Here is a 20916-nt window from a genome sequence, read left to right as displayed (position 1 = left end):
GTACCCCCTAGTGTTGCTGCTAAGTAGGGCAGTATGATACTTTCTCTGAATAATTCTCTGGAGCATCCCCTCTGGTTCCACTGTGAGTAATTGATTAAAACCATGATTTGTTTCAGGAAGTGAGCACAGGTTGCTCAGTCACTGTGAAAGTTGGTGACAGTCTTGTTCTCATTGTTAAAGGCAAAGGTGGGTTAGAAGGGTGCAGTTAGAATGGTTGGTCCATGGTCTGTGTGCATCGCAAATAAAACAGTCTAAAGAATGAGATAATTCATTTGGCTTTTTGGAGAGTGGATGAGGAAAGGGACTCATTTCTTCTATTGAAAATACCAGTTTTGGAAAATAATGCATCTGTCACTGACTTGGGAAAGCATTCCAGCCCAGTGAAGATATTAGACAGTTACCATTGGACTGAAGTAATGTCTGAGCCACCAGATAAACACCTTTGTCCTTGATAATGTGTCTTTTCTGTATTTTTTGTGCTGGGCTTGAAACATGTAGGTAAAATTTTTAAGGTCCATGAACAACAGATCTATGTCTCTGATAAGAGTGTTGTCTATGGCATTCCAGCAAAAAAAAATTCCTTCAAAATTCTATTGTGCAGTTATGGTCCATTTAAATTTGAGATTCAGAGGAAAATTCTGAAGAGGATTTATATTCTATTTTCATTGGATCTAGAATTGAGGTCATTTTTTAAATGATAAAACTAATTTGGATTCATTCCCTAGTTGATTGTTTCAACTAATAGCTTATTTCATAAATTAGGAGCTGTTAGAAGCTGTTACTGAAAAGGAATTGAAAAAAAAATAGTTTAGTGTTCTTTTAGCACCACTGACTGGTAGGACAAGGCTGGGGTGACAGGAGAAAATGGTAGAATTTGATACCTCATCTTAAGATGATGGTTTAAGTGAATCTTCTTATCCTAGAATGCTTTGTCAAACATTCCTGTAGTTTATTATTTTTATACAGAAAGTAGAAATATCCACTCCAAGTATTTGAAACTTGCAAACAGCCTTCTTGTTCAGCAGTGTTCCCACCAATCACTGGCTGGTCTCCAAAATTTTTTGTAGGCATACTAATATAGATGGTTTTCATCAACAAGACATAACTAAGTAGTTTAAAATTCTACTATTTTCTGTGGGGATAGGAAAAAAAAAGAGGACATCAAAGAAATGCTTCACTCCTCTGTTTTTAACATGAATATGTTAATATTTTTATGCACTTCAACCATGTTTTATTTAAAATATGAAATTATGTTAAAATTGCTTGGAAGAATTTGTATGGAAATTTAGGCTGGTTTTTTGTCAGTCGCCTCCTTTTTTACTAAAGGACTACTGTGCTATTACACAAATCATTATAAATTCACGTTCATAATTTTCACTGTCTACTGTCACAAATTATTTAGTTTGGCTTGTCCAAAGAACCTTGGTCTTGATGAAGGAAAGCTTTTTACCCTCTGAATGGTCATAAGTACTTTCCCAGAGGAATTTTGATTTTGCTGATCTCTGAATATTTAAATATGCTTAAAGACAGTTTCTTGAAGTTATAACATGAGCAAAGATGGCTCTTTGCCAGAAATGGATTATTTGGGGGATTGAATTCTGTGATGTGATATTAATAGAAGCAGATTTTCTTTTATATTTCTTATGTCTTACTCTTATCTTACAGGGTCAAGAAAAGTATGGGTTATTAAATGTGACAAAAATTACAGAAAATGGGAAGAAAGTTCGGTAAGTCTTGGACTTGAAAAGTGCATGTGCTTAGGGTTTATAAAAGGTCTTTTTTATTAGGACAGGGGTTTGCAACTTCTTACTTTTTGTCTGAATTTGCCTTAGAGGTTTTCCTATATGACCCAGCTTAACTGTAGCCCATCTGTTTGTCCCAGTGAGCTAAAGATAATGGGCTGCAGAGAGCCAGAGGCTCATGTATCAGGGATTCACAAAGGGCAGCGATTTCATGAAGGTGTATTGATGAGAGACAGCTTTTTGAAATGGGATTAATTAATTGATTGAAGAACAAATCTGTATAGGTTATAGTGTGTCTTGTTCCTTGGATAAAATCGGTGTAAGAGGAGCTTCAGACTTTCACTTGCTGTCCTTTAACTTCCAAGGAGTGAGTGTACATCCATGTGCTTCCTAATTCTTCCTTCATTGTGCTTGTGAAGGCTTTGGAGCAGTGTATTGCCCAACATCAGTCTCCTGTAGGGGACGAGTGATGACCTCATTTCTAACTTTTCTCCGCATCCCAGGCAGCAATTTGCGCTGTAAATCATAAGGTGTAATCAGGTGGTGCTGTCTAAATGCATTTCTGGTGTTTTGCAAAGAATCAATGGCAAATGCTGCAGAGGTGTGGCACATCCTCAGAGTTAATTTAGGTTTGATTCTTGGGTTTTTGTTCCTTTTTTCATTTATTCCCTTTTTAAAATTTGTTTTTCAGTTTATTTAATCTTTTAGATCTAATAGTGTGTTATATCTAGTTCAGTGTCTCCCAGACTTGTGATACATGAAGCATGCTTGTCCTGAGTGTCGCAGCGGGGATTACTGCAACAAGTATATTTCAAACCAGGAGTCCCGTGGAAACGAAGTATATATGGACAGATTCGTGGTAGATGTTTCAGAGATGTTTATTTCTCCAGCCGCATGGCCGGGGCTCAGCTCAGGAACTCTGCAGTCACGGGACCCCAGGGTCCTTGGCGTTATCAGGGAACCCAAACCAACCAATGGGGAACAAAGGTGACCAGGGGCAGGGAAACCCCCTGTCTCCCCCTCAGGGCCTCTCTCCCAGGACCACATGGCAGGGGAGGGACCCCAACACCGAGGATTAAATAGCCAGCACCCAGCTGTTACTGTAGAGCCACCCTGACCTAGTCCAGTGCAGCTGGGCAGCACATCAGACCTCCAGTTTGGTTCCTCAGAGCTGCTTCTAAGAGTTTGGTAGAACTGGGTGGACAGTGGCTTGTGTAAGCTGCTGCTGGCACAATGTGCTGTCATCATTTACGTTGCATCTGTTGGAATCGTTGATCTGGATTGTTGCACTGCTGAACAGAAAGATGCAACGTGGCTGTCCTGTCACTTTGTGAGAGCTGTTAAGTAATAATTCATGTTGGGCAATGGGAATTCAGAGCTTGTCAAGATTTTATTTTCTTTATAACCTCAGGAGGACGGGTCCGCTGGCATAAAATCAAATAGTCAGACAACTGAAACAACTCATCCTGTCTCTTAATTTTTTAGATGTGTAGAAAATACTTTATTGCCAATGTAAATGAGCTTATTACATAAACATGGGACACTTGCATCTCAGGTCAATGAATTTCAGAATTATGCAGTACTTTGGCATGATCTGTTAAGTACACAGTGGGCTGAGTGTTCCAGATTAGCCCCTTTGAAATTATAATTGCATGGTGTTTCTCTTGGTGAACTGCTTCTACTACTAATTAGCTTTGTTTGATTTAGACTTTGATGGTCAGGCTGGGATTGTTAACATATGTTCCCTTCTACAAATATGATAGCAATTAAGACTTACTGATGCCACTAATGCCTGTATATGTGCTTAAGTATATTAACATACAGGTCAGCTGAGCAACAATGCTCAATGGTTTAAATATCTGTTTTCAGAATTATTTATTTTATGTTTGTTTACGATTATTTACAGAAAGAATTGGATGTCATCATGGGCAGTGTTACAGGGGTCATCACTGCTGTTCACTAAAACCCAAGGAAGTGGAACTGGCTGGGTAAGCCCAGGAACAACCCCCACCCTCACGGAAGTGTTAGTCATGTAAAGCACAATAAACTAAAACCCTCTTATTTGCAGGGCCCAAAAACCTATCTGTATATACCTAATTTAGAAAAAACTGTGTATAAGTTGGCAAGAAAATAGTTCAATGTAACAATTATGGTGTAGCGTAAGAAGAAAACCAGTTGTATGTATGTATGTTTGACAAGCAAGAAACTAATAACATTCAGGTGCCCCATAGGCTTGAAGTTTTTTCTCCAGGCCAAATATTTTATGTTCCTTACTAATGTGTTTGTCTAAACAGTTTGTTTGTTTTACCATTCTTGGATATTTTTTCATAAACTCCAGGTAATTTTGAATGTGATACATGTAATAAAGAAAATAATCTGACACTTGGCTTCTTGCATTTGCCTATTTGAGCAAGGCAGTGTTGTTGTCTTATGATTTAGTCTTTGCCTTGCTGGATTCCTTATTTTGTTCTGGATCTTCATAGTGCATGACAAGTACTTGTACTTATTTTGTTGTCTGATGAAGACCAAAAGAGAAACATCACACTGAAGATGATGATTATTCAATTTTTTTATCACCTCTAGTGTAATAGCACTATAATTAAATTTGCTATATTTATCTGGCTGCATTCCTACATTAATAGGTATCAAAATAGCTCTTTATCTGTGGCTTACTGAGCCTCTTTTGGAGGTCTGACATTAAACTGTGTGGATCTCCTGTAATAACTAAAGACAGGCCAGAGTCAGTGTTTGTTATTTCCATGTATTATCATGCAAATTCCAGCAAAATTGCCTCTTACAGATCTGTGCTATCTTGCTGTGCTTTACTGATCTTTCTCCATTGCTCACTTTCTCCTGCTGCGCTTCATTATGGGTAGTGAGTTGAAATTGACAACTCTCTTCTATAGTATTGAGTTTTTTCAGACCTGTAAATATAATTTTTCCCCCTTCTGTAAAAGAGTTGATTGGAAAAAAATAGGTGAGGATGGATAGTTTGGAGTAAAGAGAATGAAAAAGGTAAAGTTGGGCAAGGTGGTCAAGCAGAGGGAAAAGAAAGGAAGGAAAAACAATAAAGACAAAAAGGCATTAGAGAAGGTAAATTGCACTGTATGGCAGGAAGTGGATTTTGGTGACTTCTATGGTTGACTTCTACAGCCAAGGATCCAAGAAGTATTTTAGTTTTACAGATATTAATATGCATGTTTGGAAAGTAAAACTTTTGCCTGGGCAACAAGTCAAGTTCCAAAATCTCAATTACAGCTACTAATACTCTTAATTCAAGTGTGGCTGTAAATCAAAAGAACTGTCTTTTTCACCTGTGTTGATATCATTAAAACACACAATGCTAAACTGTTCATGAATATATGATAATGTTACAAATGATGTGTGCCCAAATTATTTATCCATAAAAGATAAGCAGTAAGCAGAGTTGCATTATTTATGGGCACTAGTGTAAGTTGTGTTATGCCATCCAGATAGAATAATTAAAAATAATTAGAAATCTAATAAATAAATTTTAAAATAAAAATATGTAAATTCTTTTGATAATTTAAGTGGAGCAGAAGTCCCATAGTCACAATATTTCTGTGAGACACTCAGTTGTGTGTACTGTCAAGCACTAGAGTAGGGTCAGCAAAATAAATAACAACAGTATAAACAGAATAAAATGAAGCTGGCAATATTAAGCAAGAATCTCTTTCAAGGACTTAGTATTTTACACCTGCATAATCACAGCTGACTTTCTAGATATGTAATTAAGTATTCAGCACACACCCTTCTTGGTCTCTGCAGGAATTTTTTATGTTTTTAGGTATTCAAAATTTCACTTCACCTCTCAAACTTTGTTCTGTGTCCATATTTTAATAAGGTGAAGTCAGTCTAACAGTTTGACATATGATAAGAATTACATTTCTTCTTCATCTGATGAGAAGAATATTTAGCATTTGTCTAGTGATTAATATAACCATATCTTCTCTTTTTGTGCATTGTTTTGTGACTTCATCACTTTTCTTCCTTTTTCTCATCAAGTCATTTTGCCAAGGGGGCTCAATTCCTGAGCTCTTGCTCTCGCTGCTTTCTTCTTGGAAAAATGCTCTCAGTCGTCGACCTGCTGTCACCTATGTAAACTCTGCCCAAGTTTCAGCTATCACTGTATGTGTTCTTGTTGCATGCCTCTTGTCACTGTAAGGCTATTTGCCACTAATCCTGAAAGTAAACTTGAATTTTTCCAAGATTGTTTTGACACTTCATGTAACACCTCATATATCTTGTTTGTTGTTTTTGAAAGTCATCCAAGGTGCAAATTAACACAAGTTTATTGCAATAATCCTGTAATTGTTCCACTGGAATAAAGTAGAAAGTGTATCTTTTTCATTGGTGCCAGAATTATAATCCCAAATTTGCCTACTATTTGAACCACTAGTGCCTTGACTAATAAGCAGCATGATATGCTGAGTTTTTTAACAGATATTTTGTCTGATTCTTTCTAACACAACTAATTTAGAATCTTTGTATGATGCCTATGATACCTTTGGTGGTACAATGGTGTACATGTTGTTTGATAATTCTAGCTGTAATTGGAATACCCAAAAATGCAAATGTTATGCATGAAGAGGTGAAAGGAAAAGAGCACAAGGATGTTCTAGCTATATTCCACATACAGAAAGCTGATGTAAATTTGTAGGACTCTTTGTATGTAATTTAAGCATCTGTAGTTATGTTTTGAAAATGCCAAGCACAGAAGAGCTGCCTATCAAAAATGCATAAATTACCTTGTGTTAAAAATGATGCAGCTGTCTTTTTCTTGTTTGTCAAATTAATTGCTCTGTATGTGGAAGCCTGGAACAGATCATTTGTGAACAGTTTGATAACCTTGTGAAAGGCTACTTTTTGTAAGGAAATCTGGATTTTTTTAAAGGTTTTTTCACTCAGTTTTTGGTGTGAATGAGCTGTATTAGCTATTGTCAAATTCTAGTGACAGAAAATAAAGCATAAAGCACAGTAAATGGTAACTGCTTAGAAGGATTCATCTGTCAGCTTTCTGTGATAAGCACGTCCTCACTGACAAGTACAGGGGTGGCAAACCAAGCCTGTAAACTTCCCAAACATCAAGGAAATAGATGCTCTTCAAGATACATCTGAGCAAACTCTTTTTTGTGTTTTACCACTGTGATTTTAGCCAAAGATATAATGTGTACATTACTACAGTTCATCAGTACTGCACTGCTGATTATACAGGAACTCCGATGCTCACAGTGAAAGCTTTTTGGCATGCAAATGCTCCTATCAGTCTGGTTTAAAAAAATCCATCGTTTTGCTGTGACAATAAAGAATATATTTTTCTTCTTTTTTTTCACTTTTTTTTTTTTGTTTAAGCTGTAAGTTTTGAAGCTCCCCTGCCAGCCGAAAAGGTGCATCTGTTTCCACAGCTTTCTTTCCACAGTCCGTCCATGGATGAGGAGGACTTGGAATTAAAACATCCTACCTAGCTCTAATTAAAAACAGATTTACAAGAATGCCAGGTGTCATTTATACATCCAAAGTCTTCCCATAAATAACTTCCAGTTCTGTTTCCAAAGAATGCTAGAATGTGTCATAGTACAGACTGTGTGATTTGTCCCTGTGCAGGCTTCCAGGACTTGGAGAAAATCCTGAAAAGATTGAAAAGGCCTTCTATTTATTGACATCAGTACACATCTTTAAGGCTGTCTTAAGCTGCACAGCATCTATTCTATCTAAAGCAAAGCAAACACCCTATTCTTTCCAAAAAGTTACCTTTCCCATACAACCACCATAAGCACATCCCATGACTATGTTTTTTTGTCTAAAAAAAGCTGTCAGAAGTGACTGTAGGACAGCTTCATCTCTAGGACAGCTGACAGCAACGTATATAGACCACTCCCTCTTTCTGTCTTACATTGCTGCCCTTTCCAAAATTCGCAGACAGCTCAAAAGAGAAATCCAGGAAGAGTAAAGGGTCTGCTCAGTAAGAGCTGGATTTCTCCTGACTGGTGCTGACTAGGTAGCACACCCTGTTTTGAGGAAGCAGACTTAGTGTCTGTGTGGCAGCAGATGCAAAAGGAAAGGCTTGCTTTTTACCTCTGTCAGCAGAACCTGCTGGCTTCAGAAGGGTTCGATTGCCTTCAGCTAACCTTTGTGTGCTGGGCATCTCACCAGCCCTGTGCAGCACTTGCTCCTGAAAGCTTTAAGGAGGGGAATGACTGCTGGCATCTCATTTTCGTAGACCCAGGAGCAGAAAAGAACCTTGACAGGAAAGCTCAAAGGAGAGCCTGCATGGTAAACTTAAAAGATTTTGATGAGTATGTAATGTTTTGGTGTATAAGAAGAGCTTTGCAGGGTAGCTGAATTATTTGCCTGGGTTTCCCCATCCTTGGATCTCACACAGCAGTTTGGCCACCATTTGAGTGAATGAGTGGTGAAAGACTTCTTTTTTTTGCCTTATTTAGCTTTAATCTTTGCTTGCTTCTGTTCTCTGAAATGCTGAAGGGAGTCAGGTCAAAAACATGGGTAGAGTGTAAAGGTGTAGGAGGTAGTGCTGTAATTTGTCAGGTATGGATTCAGCAAGCTAGTGTATTGGAGGGCTTTTCTTTTGGTCAGAACAGCACTGACAGTTCACATTTTTTTCTTGTTGTGTATTATTATCACCTGTAGCAAGTCCTCTCCTGTGATTCTCAGCATCATCTGGGCCATGGTTTTAACTAACCACCCCTCTGCCCCCAGTCCTGTAGAGGACTTTGGCACTAGTTTCCTGTTCTCTCCAGTGCCAAGCTCTATAAATTGATTTAATTTTTTTTCCAATACGCAGCAAGATTGATCGAGACTGCCAGGAAGTGCGTGTCTGGGACACTTTGGATGTGTGTGCAGCAGTTACGTGACTTTCTCTTGAACAGGCAGCTGCTGCAAGAGCCAAAATGGCCCAGAGATTGTTCCTGTGGACTTTGCTGCTGAGCTGGGCCTCCCTCAAAAGCTCTACTATAATTAATAAGAAATGTTCTTGGATGAGGTATCTGAGAATTAAGTTAGAAAGTGGAAGGTGGTAGGGATTTTTTTCCCAAGTACTAATTGGCATAGGGTAAATTAGAAATACAGCCCTATTCTGATATTTCATGGGTAAAACAAAGAAGTTAAGATGCTACTTTCCATTCAACACTTCATTGCCCTTAGGACGCTAGGCATTGGGTTTTTCCAGTGGTAAACAACTTTTCTGAAACACAATTAGCATTAATTAACATCCATGCTGGGAGTTTAATCAGAAGCAGCAGATTAGTCCTGTTTTCTGTACCATTTTTTCTCCCCTTGGATATGGCTGTTCTTGTACAGGCTTAGGGGCTTAGGTCCCTCAGAGCTGTCACAGAAACAGCATTCGCAGATCAAAGACTTCATAAAGAAATAAGAGAAGAGCCTTTCTGAGGGAGCAGATGCTGCAAGCTTTCCCTGGAACTACAGCATGAAATTTCTGTGCTATAACTGAGTGACTTAGAGCTTTCCCTGTTCCATATTTTACTCATGTCACTCACAATTGGAGCTTTTTGTTTGTGTGGGCCACTGAATTGGTTTCCTTGAGGAATTACATTTCAGAGCTATGTGGTATATGTTGAAATGATAGTAAAAGTACTTTATTTTAAAAAATTCTGATACCTAGTATAAATGTGAAAGTGGGAGGTAAAAATAACTCTGTGATGTTTTCTTCCAAATTGTTTGAAGGGTTACTTGTGGGTTAAATGATTAGGGGTTTTTTTTCATTCATGTTTTGTTTATTTGCTATTTGTTTAGTAGACAGACAGTGAGTTCTGTTTACTTGGTAGGACATGCTCCAGTATTGCAGTAGAAGCACTACAGAAAAGTATAAAAGTGTTGGGGGGGTGAATGTTTATAAAACCTATAAATAGATAAAAATATATAGATAAATGTACAAACTGAGGTTGCTCTTTCAGTGTGGAGGGATGTGATTACTCTCTAGGAAACCTGCTGTTTCTGGTTTGATTTTTGGTTGTACGTACAACCACTGGTTAAGTGGCAGAATTGGTCTTTTTTTTGTACAGTGACTTATTAGCTGGTTTTGTTTAAAGCTTGGGACTATCTTGACTAAAATCAAGCTACAATCAAATATTGTATGGACTTCTACCATTTGTGATAGGAAAAAAGCTCAGCTGGAATCTGGTTGGCATATAAATTTATGGAAGTCTGAGGGCTTTAAGCTGAGCAGCTTGTAATAGACATGCTTAAAGATTATTCTGTGGAAGGTTTTTTGTTTTCCTGGTGTCATGCCTGTTGATTTGTGGTGAAGTACTGTATGTGGTTTTAAGTTGTATAGACTGTAAATAATACCTGTTATATTTAAAAGATTGCAAGACTGTAAGGAATTTCTTTGGGTTTAATTTTATCATCATTGTTCCTATTTTTTTCCAGAAGTTTGGTGTCAATCAGTCTAAGCCAGAATTTACAGTGGATCTCAAAGGGGCATTGATTGACTGGGCCTCGAAGGACAAATCCAGCAAAAAGAATGTTATTGAGGTAAATTAATTTATTTAAATGCAGAATTATATGCACTTCAATTACTGATGTAAGAAATTTTCTCTAAACTTAAAATCAAGAACTCATAAAACTAGGTTTTATCCACTTCTACCTGCTTAAATGTAGATGTTATCTTAGTACTTGAGAGAAATGTCCATTTTTAATATGTCTGTATGGGATATGCTTTTCAATTTTAGGCAGACTGTTAATGGCTATTTTCACTGGTAAATGTTCTTGAGTGGCTGTGTATCAGCTAACAGTTCTGGCAGCGAGAAGTTTAATTTGATTTAGGTAATTTTGCTTTTGAACTGTAGTGTGTTTATCAGTTCTGATGATATCTGGTTTTATTTCTTCAAAGCTAAAAACCCGCCAAGGAACTGAGCTGTTAATTCAATCAGATAATGACAGCTTTATTAATGAATGGTATAAAGTTCTTAACTACACCATCAATAATCAGGTATGTATTTAAATCATGAAGGTTCTACTTTCATGGTAATATTATTAGTAAACTAATTGATATAACAACTTCTAATGCTTCATGTGCATCTTCATTTACTGATTTTCTTGAGAGCAGGCAGGAGTTTGAGGATATGGCAGTTCCAGGCGGTGGTGAGTGAAATATAATAGTGGCAAAGGAAGATGGTCCACTGGATTAAGATGCCGGAGGCGTGGTCTGACGTCCCATTTCAGAAATGAATTTACTTCTGTGGCCGAATAGTTGTTCTGTCTTAGTGACCTGGAAGGTTCTGACAGAGAAGGAATGAAAGGGGGAGGATGGCCAGGGGATGACTTCATGGCATATATTTATTAGCATTTGATACTGCTCTTCACTTACTATGGCTGCACTGAAGTGCAAATTAAAAGCCCTGCCAAAATACTGTTATTACCTCTTTTTATCTGACAACATAATGCCATGTATTTAATTATCAGAGAAGTGCTTGAGCATTTGCTTTTGATTTTGCCAAGCAAGATTAATCATTTTTTAACTCAGAAGTTAGAGGAGATCTTGGAGAAAATGTTGCTCCCATATCAAGTTTACTTCTTCATAGTTCCAGGCTTGGCTGCTGTCCATAAGCTCCATTTTTCTTGCTTTCAGTGCCAGTCAGTGGCCTTCATTTCTCCTAGCTCTCCTAGTGTTTTTCACATATGGGTGTTTTCCACCAAAACACAGCAGGCTAATGTGAATGGTTCCGTTTCTTTCTGAGTGCTCATGGTTTAGGTTTCTAATCTTCTGCTCTCTCCTCATGTGGAAATGTCATGGCCCTTAATAACCAGGCAAGGCAGTGTCACCCAGTCACTCAGTGACACCCTTCTCCTGTCTGCCCTGTGTAACACGACTGAGGGCACTTCTTCCCTTCTGAAAAATGAGCGAAGATGGAAAGGCTGAGATACGCTGAGATGCGAGCGATGTATTGCATGTTAGGTTGAGGAAGTGAATGGTGGAATAAGGAGTTTGTCAGCATTCTGGATGTATACTGCTGGGAGCTGGTAGCCAAGAGACCCAAGATTACAAGGCATGAGTCAAAAAAGTGCATTAGACTACTTGATAATTTGAAGCACTGAAAAGTTGGGTACAAAAAGCCATCAGATCTAAAGTCAACTTTAAATTTTGGAAAGTTTGTGGTAATAGTAGCTGTGAATCTCTTTCCCATGGCCGAGGCACTAGTTCTAGCATGACAAGATCTTCCTCAAAAGAAAGGGCAGATGAGATTCTGTTCTCTTTGCTCCTTCAGGCTGCTGTTGTGGCAATATCCTGTACAAGAGGAACAGCTACCTGCAAAGTATGTGGCTGTTCTCTTTCAAATACAGAAATTTCCAAGCTATTACTTTAGACTTTTTGCATAGTGTAAACTATACTGCAGGTGATTTTTTTATAAAGCGGTGAATAGTTTTAAAATGTGCCAATCCTAAAAAGCTTTGAGGCCTCTTGAAGAGTGGCGGAGGATCCTTAATGGGGACATTAATTGGGCAGTTGAATATATTGATCTTTGGTGTGTAAAAAGGCTATCCAAAGCTTTTGAAAATGAATAGGAATGAAGGTTTTAAAGCTAACACTGCTCTGCAGGTTAAAGCGCAGCTTAGTCCCTGAAGTCACGCTGTTGCTCACTCAGTGCTCTGGAGTGCACAACCATGTCTCATTTTTAAAGTTTCCTTCCTTGTAGCAGCAGGCACTCTGCAGTCAGATTTTGGCAACTGCGTAGCCCTTCAGTTGAAGGGAAGTAAGACAAACACAGTTTGGGAAGGGAATGTGTTGTACTGAAACTGAGGAAGTTTCTTTTCCCATTTCCTGGTATGTCTGCAGTCATGCACGTAGCATGGGTACGAGACTGCAGGTAGGATCAGCAGACTCTGGTATCTGCCTCCACACTTCAACATGATCCATGTTTTTACTTGACAATAGTTAATGAGAGTATGCTGAGATAGCAGGAACACAGGGCGAGAATTTTAGGCACTGGTACACTTACTGTTTCAGAGTGAGTTCGGTGTATAAATATACAGTAGTGAGATGTTCCAAATGATAGTTCTATTTTCTATTAAAATTTTATTTATAGAGATAACAAATTGGGTAAATGATCTAGAAATTTTTTTTTTTTACTGTATCAGTCAGGTATTTCTGTGGCAGACCATTAAATAGTTGATGTTTATCTATTGGATTTGTAAAATAAGCCCAGCCAAAAGTCATTTGTGTTGTTTATTGATTGATATAATGAAGTGTTATCATGAAAGGCTGGTTGTACTTTGTTCAATACCCAGCAACATTTTCTTTTTTGAGTCTAATTATGAAATAGTCTTTCTCAAAGTTATGCACTCTGCCAGTGAGAATGGTGTTGTCTCTGAAGATGTTTAATATCTAGAGTTCAGGAAAGAACCAACTGATTGTCATTATAGGGGGGGAAAATTGTGTCTTGTAGAACTGTCTGCAGGAAATGTGTGTGTTAATGGTGTATTCTCTGAACTGGCAAACTGAGCACTGCATATCTTCTTGAATTCAACAGGTAGTAGAGTCTGATGAAGCATTAGACGATGAGGTACCAGATTCCCCTGGAGTGGAAAAACAAGACAAAGAGAAAGAGAAAGAAAATAAAGACTCTAAGAAACTTCGTTGTGAGTTGAAAATTTTCCATTAAATGATTCTAGCAATGCCAGTTTTCATTTTCTGCATCTTCAGTATTATGTGTAAATAGGGAAGAATTCAAAAGGACAGCTAAAAATGAAACTAGTGAAGTTTGGAAACAGGCTTAATATAGTTCATTCTACATATTGATGCCACTTGGTAATTTTTCTTCCATGTTTTATTAATCATACTTTAAAAAAGGAAGAAGAAGAAAAGAAGTGTGAAATGTCTTTCGCTCCTGCTGTATGACGTATTTAAAACAGGGGAAAATAAGTGGTGTAATGAATTATTTTCAAGGTGTTGTCAAATGCACAGAAATAGTATCTGACTTTTATAAATAGTTTTAAATAAGAATCTTTTGTCATTTTACTGATTGGGTTTTTTTTTTATCTGTGGCACAGCGTCTGTAAATATTTGCACTTTCAATTTGAGCTGCAATTTTGCTAAGTTGCTGCTAATGTACTGGCTGTTTAGAGGAACAAAACATTTTTAATTACACCTTCAGAATTTTGGAGCTAAATGTCTTTTAGATGCAGAAATTAACTTCCTGTGCACAGAAATGTATTAATCAGGCAGACAGTTTTCTGTCTTTTCCTTCCAGGCCCTATATGTAATTTTCAAGAAAGTATTTATTTCTTTGAAAATAGTTAACCTAATGAGAGGCAGAACTGGTTTTGAAACATAGCTGGGTTTTTAGATTTCCACAGCAATCCCATACATAAGCTACTGTTTAGTTGATTTTGCTAGTTTTTAGTGACAGGGTTGTCTCTTGGGAGTTTGAAAAATGGATGCTATTTACAAGGAGTTCCAGAAAGTTAAGGAAAAAATTAGGGATGCATTGCAAATTTGAATAGATTTTTTGTGTGTGTTTTGGAGCGTAATTGTTTTTTTCTTTTAATGTTGGTTCCTTGGCTGATAAATGCAGTGTTGGTCCTGTGGGTAGTAATGATAAATGTGTTTCTCTTTTCAGCAGTGAAAGCACCCAGCAATATAGATTCCACAGATCAGAAAAAGACAAAAACGAAGCTCAAGAAGTTTCTTACACGGCGCCCTACATTACAAGCTGTCCGTGAAAAAGGCTACATTAAGGGTAAATGAACCTTTTTAACAAAGGACATAATTTGAAAAGCTGAACTTACTAGTTCATATGTAAAATGGGGTTTAAATGGTCTAGTTTCAGAGTAAAATATGTGTGTATAGTTGGTTTAACAAAAGTCTTGGATGTATAGTGGAACTGGTGATTGATTGCTGTACTTCTGAGTGCTGTTACTAGCCATTAAACTGCTTGGAGGATGCCCTCTCCTTCAGTTCGTTGCTGACCAAACTGCAGTGAAAACTGAGGGCCCAGGAGCCCATTTGGACTTGGACTCTCTAGCTAAGAAGCACTGCATTCTACCTTTCTGAGCTGGAAATCCAGATATCTGACCCTCATTTGTGCAAGCAAGGGAAAGAACAGCCCTTTGGGTAAAAGGCTGAGTGCGTGGGCTCACCCATTTCACAAGGGTGTTTTAGTCCATGTGGAACCAGACAATCATGTGCCATATCATAAGAAATGAAATATTTAGGAAAACCAGGATGAGGTTACAGGAGTGTTAATTTAAACCTCTTTTTCCCATAACCTTTTTTGAATGTACACATTGTTTTAATTGTTTCACAAAGAGTGTTGCAGATACTCTTGAATCAAAGTTATGAAAGATTTCCTTTTGTCACACTTGTAGAAATTTGAGAGAACAGTATTTGCACAGGTTTAAGTTAATGTGTTTGTGTAAACTATTGACTTGGTACTCATTGTAAAACTTCATTTATTTATTTATTTGTATGCTTTAGCAGGACTTGTAGGTGGTGCTCTACTAGGGTCAAAATAGCATATGGGTAGGCAAATACCAGACCAAATCCTACTGTGATTTGCCTCACTACATACTTTAACAGGTGTGCTTCTGTTGCATGTGGCGTTTGATATATTTGTGTATCTGCAAATATAATTTACTTGTAAATGATGGAAATTTTGTTTGGGATAAGGAGGCATTATTCCCAGACTTTGATGGTTTGCTCTGCTTTACGGCTTAGTATTCATGTCATGGCTCAGTGACATAACTTCTGACATTGGCAACAGTGAACACTAAGCCAAGTTTAATTTGTACATGTGCGTGCTAATGATTGGATTTTTAATAAAGGCGTTAAGGAATGAAGAGTTTGGTTTTTATTTAAAAGCATGGTGTAAGTTTTAAAAGTTGGATGTGCGCTGTATAGTTTTACGTTTAAAAGTATGAATGAAGAATACAGAAGTCTTCACTTAAAAGCCCAGTGTACTTTTGTGGCTGCTACAGAACAAGCTTAGTAAATGGAAAGCTTGGCAAATCCAGTATGAGCAGATAAAATAGTGAAAAGTTCTAGGAGAAAAAATCCACTTGAAACAGCATGCACTAAGTGGAGAAGGAGCTGTGCTAAAGTTTTCTTACATGGAAAATCAAAAGTACAGAAGTTACTTTTAAGATGAGAAAATAGTACTCCTGTGTATCTTGAAATTATTAAAGTCAAAGGCAATTGTAGCAAATTACTTTGTTATGTGCTACTATTTTCTTCTGCTACCTAATCTGCACTGCTTTACCTGCCACAGCTGCATGCTAGCCTGGCTTTCTGCTGCGTGGGCTTTTTGCTACTTTGCTCCTTTGCTACTGATTCTGCTTATAAAGCTCGCTGCGTGAGTAGCTGCCACAGCACTGAGGTGGTGTGGACCACTGGCCTCATCGTATCCAGCTAATAATGCCATAAAATGCCCATTTTCATACTGTAAAATTGGTTTGGTGTACTGTTTGGGGTTCCCAAAGGACTAGTCAAGATGCAAGAGTTGTTAATCTACTGAAATGACTGAACACGAAAAATGGGCTAGATGATGTGCATGATGCAAATGCAAGAGCAGTCTCTCTTTTGCAGAAGCTCTGAAGTAAGACACACTAGATTCTGGGAAGATGGCCACTTTTGTACCTATGTTAACAGAGTAAACAAACCAACAAACACCCCTTCTCTTTAAGAGTGCAGTCTTTGCTTCTCTGTCTCAAGACCCCATGTCACCCTCATGCATGTGAACAGAAGAGGCCATCTATTATTTGGGCATCTCTGATGAAGGCCACAGAAATGGATCTGTCAGAGACTTTGGTGATACAATATCTGAGCAAGAGGAATTAACATGTTGCTCAAATTCACTGAGATGTTGCAGGCTTCTCATCTCTATGCAAGCTGATTTTCATTTTTGCTCCACTTTATGATAGAAAATACTCCTCCTGGATTGTGTAGTTCTAAAAATAAGACTCAGATTTACCTTTGCCCATAAATATCTGTATTTAGATTCCAGCCTTGCAGCCAGGTTGCCTAGACATGGTCAGACTTGCATCCATTCAGAGCTCTGAGGTAAAGGTCTGTCATTTACAAGTTTGTGTCAGAACTTAAAAATGTCAGAAGACTCTACATTAAAGTAAATGAATACATAGTGCTGTGTTAAACAGTAGGTGCCGTGGAAGATGACATTTTGCACATTTTTTTCCCAAGCAGTGCCAAAAGCTTTCACTCTGGTTAAAGTTCGTCATCTCTGTTCGAATTTTTAACAAAGATTGCAATAAATGCATGTTGAACTTGGGACAGGAATGGAGTGTAACAGGACACATTTGAATCCATTAAATTTCTTATTGCAGTATTGACCAAATTACTCTTAAAAGTATCACCTGATGGATTAAAAGTATTTCAGTAGCAAAACTTCCTTCCTTGGAGGCTTGTGTTTGTGTAGCTGCTGACCCTCTTTCTTACTGGGAGCTTTTTCTTGCTGGGAGCTGCTGAGAACTCTTTTCAAAACTTTCCTATTTCCTCTCCAATACTGCGACAATTGTATCCAGTAGACTTTGCCCTTTTTAGAGGTTTGTTTTAACCTGAACTAGTTCTGTCACTTGAGTCCTGTTCCACTGTAAATCAGTCTCTTTACTTGGTTCCAGATCAAGTTTTTGGTTCAAATCTCACCAGCTTGTGTCAAAGAGAAAACAGCACGGTGCCAAAGTTCGTGAAGCTGTGCATTGAGCATGTTGAGGAACATGGTATGGTTGAAGTTTTTTGTTTACAAATCTCTTTTGCTCACACTCCTAATGTTGAACATTTTAATCTTAAAATGCTGTTGGTTTATTTGAGGAAAATAATCTGAAAGTCGTATCTGGAGTTATCACTGGGTTTTCAAGAGTGAGGACATAGGTGGGATTCAAAGTGGGGAGAGGGGAGGAAATCTTATATCTGAGAAACTGATCTGCTCCAGTATATTCTAAGCTGAGGGGAAGGCAGGACAGCCTCCTGGCAGCAAGGCTCTAAGGGAAAAGGATTACCAGAAGTAGTAGAAGAGCTCAGCTCATCAAGTTATTTTTGCAGATTAAAAGTGAGACTATCAAAATGCAACCATTCATTTTTGGAAGGTTTAAGCATGCTAACAATCACTTCTATTAAAACTTCCTTGAAACAAACTTCCGGGAAACAGTTGTGTTCCTGCTGTGTGTATGCACTGACTGCCAGAAGACCAGTCTGTTGGTTTGATGCCCTTCAGCCAGTTACACCAATTGCTAAATTTTATGCAATTTTGGAGATTATCAGTGTCCACATATTGACTCAGTTTTTGTTTGCTTTCATTGAAAATATGTATTTCCTACCTAGTAACTGAGGACACTTTGTTTGAAAGCTGCATGTGACATTCTGGATTGTCTGCTGTAAAGCACATCTTCACATTTTTGTTGAAAATATGTTGGTTGGGACTCCTGACTTGGCTGTAGTCTCTGCTGGTGTTCTTGCCTGTTTCTTGCTGTTGTTTTTGCCCTATCTCGTGGAAAAGATGACTGAGAGGGGATTATGGCATCTCCATAATCATCATTCAAATACTTACCAGTCCGTTAATCTGAGAACATTCTCTTGAGAATGAGGGTAAGTGTTACAGGGGAATACATGTGAATTCTAAGGCATCTTCCATGGGAACTTCATTTAGGTTTTTGTTGCAGCCTGTAGTCCTCTTTGTCAATGCTTCTATCTTACGGCCTGGGAGGGGAAAAAAACTGCTTCCATTGCATTACTCCAGTTTGACAAACTGCCACCTTGATTGTGGCAGCAGGCTTTATTCCATTTGTGATCTAAAGATTGTGAGGAAGGGGTTATTTTGCTTTGTTCCTTTTTTTTTTCTTTATTTGTTTTTTATTTTAAAGACAGGACTGCAGTGAAGATAGTGAAGTTTTCCTTTTTTAAATACCTGAGGGGAAGCTGACAGAAATGAACAGCTGTTTTTTCCTACCTCTCCAACTCTTCTTCCTTCTGCCTATATACTTCAAATCAGTTCTTTCTGTAAAGGAATGACTAGTGGATTATGGGGAAAGGGATATATCAGATGGTGCTGGTAACAGTGCTGTGTTGCATCAGACAACTCCTTGAGGAGCTACAGGGACTTGCAGGTATTCTGGCAACACTCACCCTCTCAGTGGCACTGACTCACCTGCTGCATCCAAGTGGCTTTTCAGATAAATTCTTTATCTCCTAATCACTGCTGAGTAACTGCAGTAGCAACCACAGAGACACAGTTTTCTTCTTTTCTGGTCAAGTGTGCAATCCTGTAAGGCAAGGGCTGCCCATTTTAGTTCTGTGGGCTGTTGGGTAGCTCTGAGTGTGCATGTGTATCATTCCTTCTCCATGTAAACCTGGTCACTTGACAACTTAGAGATGCTCTCTCTGCATGACTTGATTGGGTTTTTCTTAACCATACATTAAAAATTGAACACTGAATCCACCAAATATTTGATTATTGCATGTTGGACTCCCATATATTCCCTGCCCACCCACCAAGAGCATCTTAAACAAGACATCTGATCTCATTGGGGAAACTTGGAGCTGTTGCCTCATTACTGCTTGAATAGGAAGTTTTAGAGATTACTTTGAGCTCGATGCTGCCAGACTTGTGTCAGCAAATTAAACCTCCTCTGTCTTATATGCCCTGCTTATCAAAAAAATCTAGTTTTAGGGTTTTTTTCTTTGTTACAAGGTGGGTTCCCTTTGCTGTTAATTTTGCTGAGTAGACCTAAACATATGTAAGATATTAAAATGGATTTATCCCTTTGTTTCAGGGTTGGATGTTGACGGCTTATACAGAGTTAGTGGCAATCTTGCAGTGATACAGAAGCTGAGATTTGCAGTCAATCATGGTAAGCTTCCTCCAGCTGTATTGCAATGGCATATATGTTCAGGTTGGTGAAGTTCATAGAAAGCTCAGGAAAAGGATTTATCTGTAGCTGCAGTGTATCATGAGAAATGATTGTCATCTTTGAAGTACAGTTACTTAAGAATTGTGAACTGATTGTATAATGTACGTCACTTGAAAAACCTGATGTACTGGAGGTTTGGTCTTGTGTGGACTACAGAGGCATTACTAGAACAGAATTCTAAAGGAAGGTGGTAATAGAATTTGAGGAGGGGGGATTATTTCAAACAAAATAACTCACTACCTCATGGAAAAACAGCAAGATGTTAAGCTTCCACTAGCATTAAAATTGTAAGCTACTGGTTTTTTAGTGAGATTTGCTACTGACTTTTAGTAGGGGGAGGGCATAGCTCCTCTTCACTGTACTCTGTACATAAAACTCTTTCTTTTGGCAATCTCTTAGTGTTTTGTTCAGTGAGACCAGGAGGAGAACAGTAGCCCATCCACAATCTGACCTCTCCTTTCCTGATTGACAAGATCTAACCGTAAATTTAGCATTATGTCAGCAGCTTCTGTTCCCTTCTGGAAAATGCCCTAGGAGTAGGGGAACTGTATGTAGTGCATTAGGCAGAGTTTGGCCATCTCCGTCTGCTGCTGAATGGGATACAGGATGGGGTGGAGCAAGTCTTCACTACTTTGAAAGCAATAAGTACAGAAGAGTAGTTGAGTTAATTTAAAAAAAAAAGAGCTATTATCATTAATTATTTATTTTTGTCTCTCAGATGAGAAGCTGGACTTGAATGACAGTAAATGGGAAGATATACATGTCATCACAGGAGCTCTAAAAATGTTCTTCAGAGAATTGCCAGAGCCTCTGTTCACTTACAACCACTTCAATGACTTTGTCAATGCAATTAGTAAGTCTGGAGAACTTGCATATGGTGTTTGGAGAAGTCCTGCACAATTTTTAAAATTTTTTTGGACATGAAAAGAACGTGTTGGTTACGAAGGGGGGTGACTTGTCAGGAATTGCCTGTCCGTAATGCCGGGGCCGGCCGGGAGGTGGCAGTGTCCTATCTCGGATTAGCACTGCAAACCGTGGCTTTCATTCCCAGCCTCTTAAATTTTATATTAAAGTTTTAAACAAAAATACTGAATTTTTGTTTCTCAACCTCACCCTTTTGCAGAGCAAGAACCAAGGCAGCGTGTCTCTGCTGTTAAAGATTTAATCAAACAGTTACCAAAACCAAATCAGGACACGATGCAGGTACTCTTTAGACACCTGAAAAGGTAAGTAACAGATAGAAGGAAAGGCTTTGTGT

The 20916-nt window shown here is 38.2% G+C and overlaps 1 protein-coding gene across 9 annotated transcripts in view; it reads left to right on the top strand.

Annotated features, from left to right (window-relative positions):
- The window catches only part of ARHGAP12 (Rho GTPase activating protein 12), a 75380-nt gene that overhangs the window by 51542 nt on the left and 2922 nt on the right, over positions 1-20916 (top strand). For 4 of the 9 annotated variants that reach the window (XM_042043044.1, XM_042043035.1, XM_042043039.1 and 1 more), the window contains 11 exons: positions 1666-1727; positions 3649-3730; positions 5769-5891; positions 10170-10274; positions 10633-10731; positions 13271-13379; positions 14360-14479; positions 17373-17471; positions 19521-19598; positions 20377-20511; positions 20782-20884. In XM_042043044.1, the coding sequence (XP_041898978.1) occupies positions 1666-1727; positions 3649-3730; positions 5769-5891; positions 10170-10274; positions 10633-10731; positions 13271-13379; positions 14360-14479; positions 17373-17471; positions 19521-19598; positions 20377-20511; positions 20782-20884 (1115 nt within the window). The remainder of the gene's footprint in view (positions 1-1665; positions 1728-3648; positions 3731-5768; positions 5892-10169; positions 10275-10632; positions 10732-13270; positions 13380-14359; positions 14480-17372; positions 17472-19520; positions 19599-20376; positions 20512-20781; positions 20885-20916) is intronic. The other 5 variants (XM_042043038.1, XM_042043042.1, XM_042043037.1 and 2 more) reach the window with 3 other exon arrangements.

Source organism: Corvus kubaryi, unplaced genomic scaffold (genome assembly GCF_017639235.1).
Source record: "Corvus kubaryi isolate FWS band 111438036 unplaced genomic scaffold, C.kubaryi_AGA036_p1.0 37398, whole genome shotgun sequence".
Classification (NCBI taxonomy): domain Eukaryota; kingdom Metazoa; phylum Chordata; class Aves; order Passeriformes; family Corvidae; genus Corvus; species Corvus kubaryi.
Note: the sequence above shows the minus strand (reverse complement) of the source record. Positions and strands in the feature narration are given on the sequence as shown.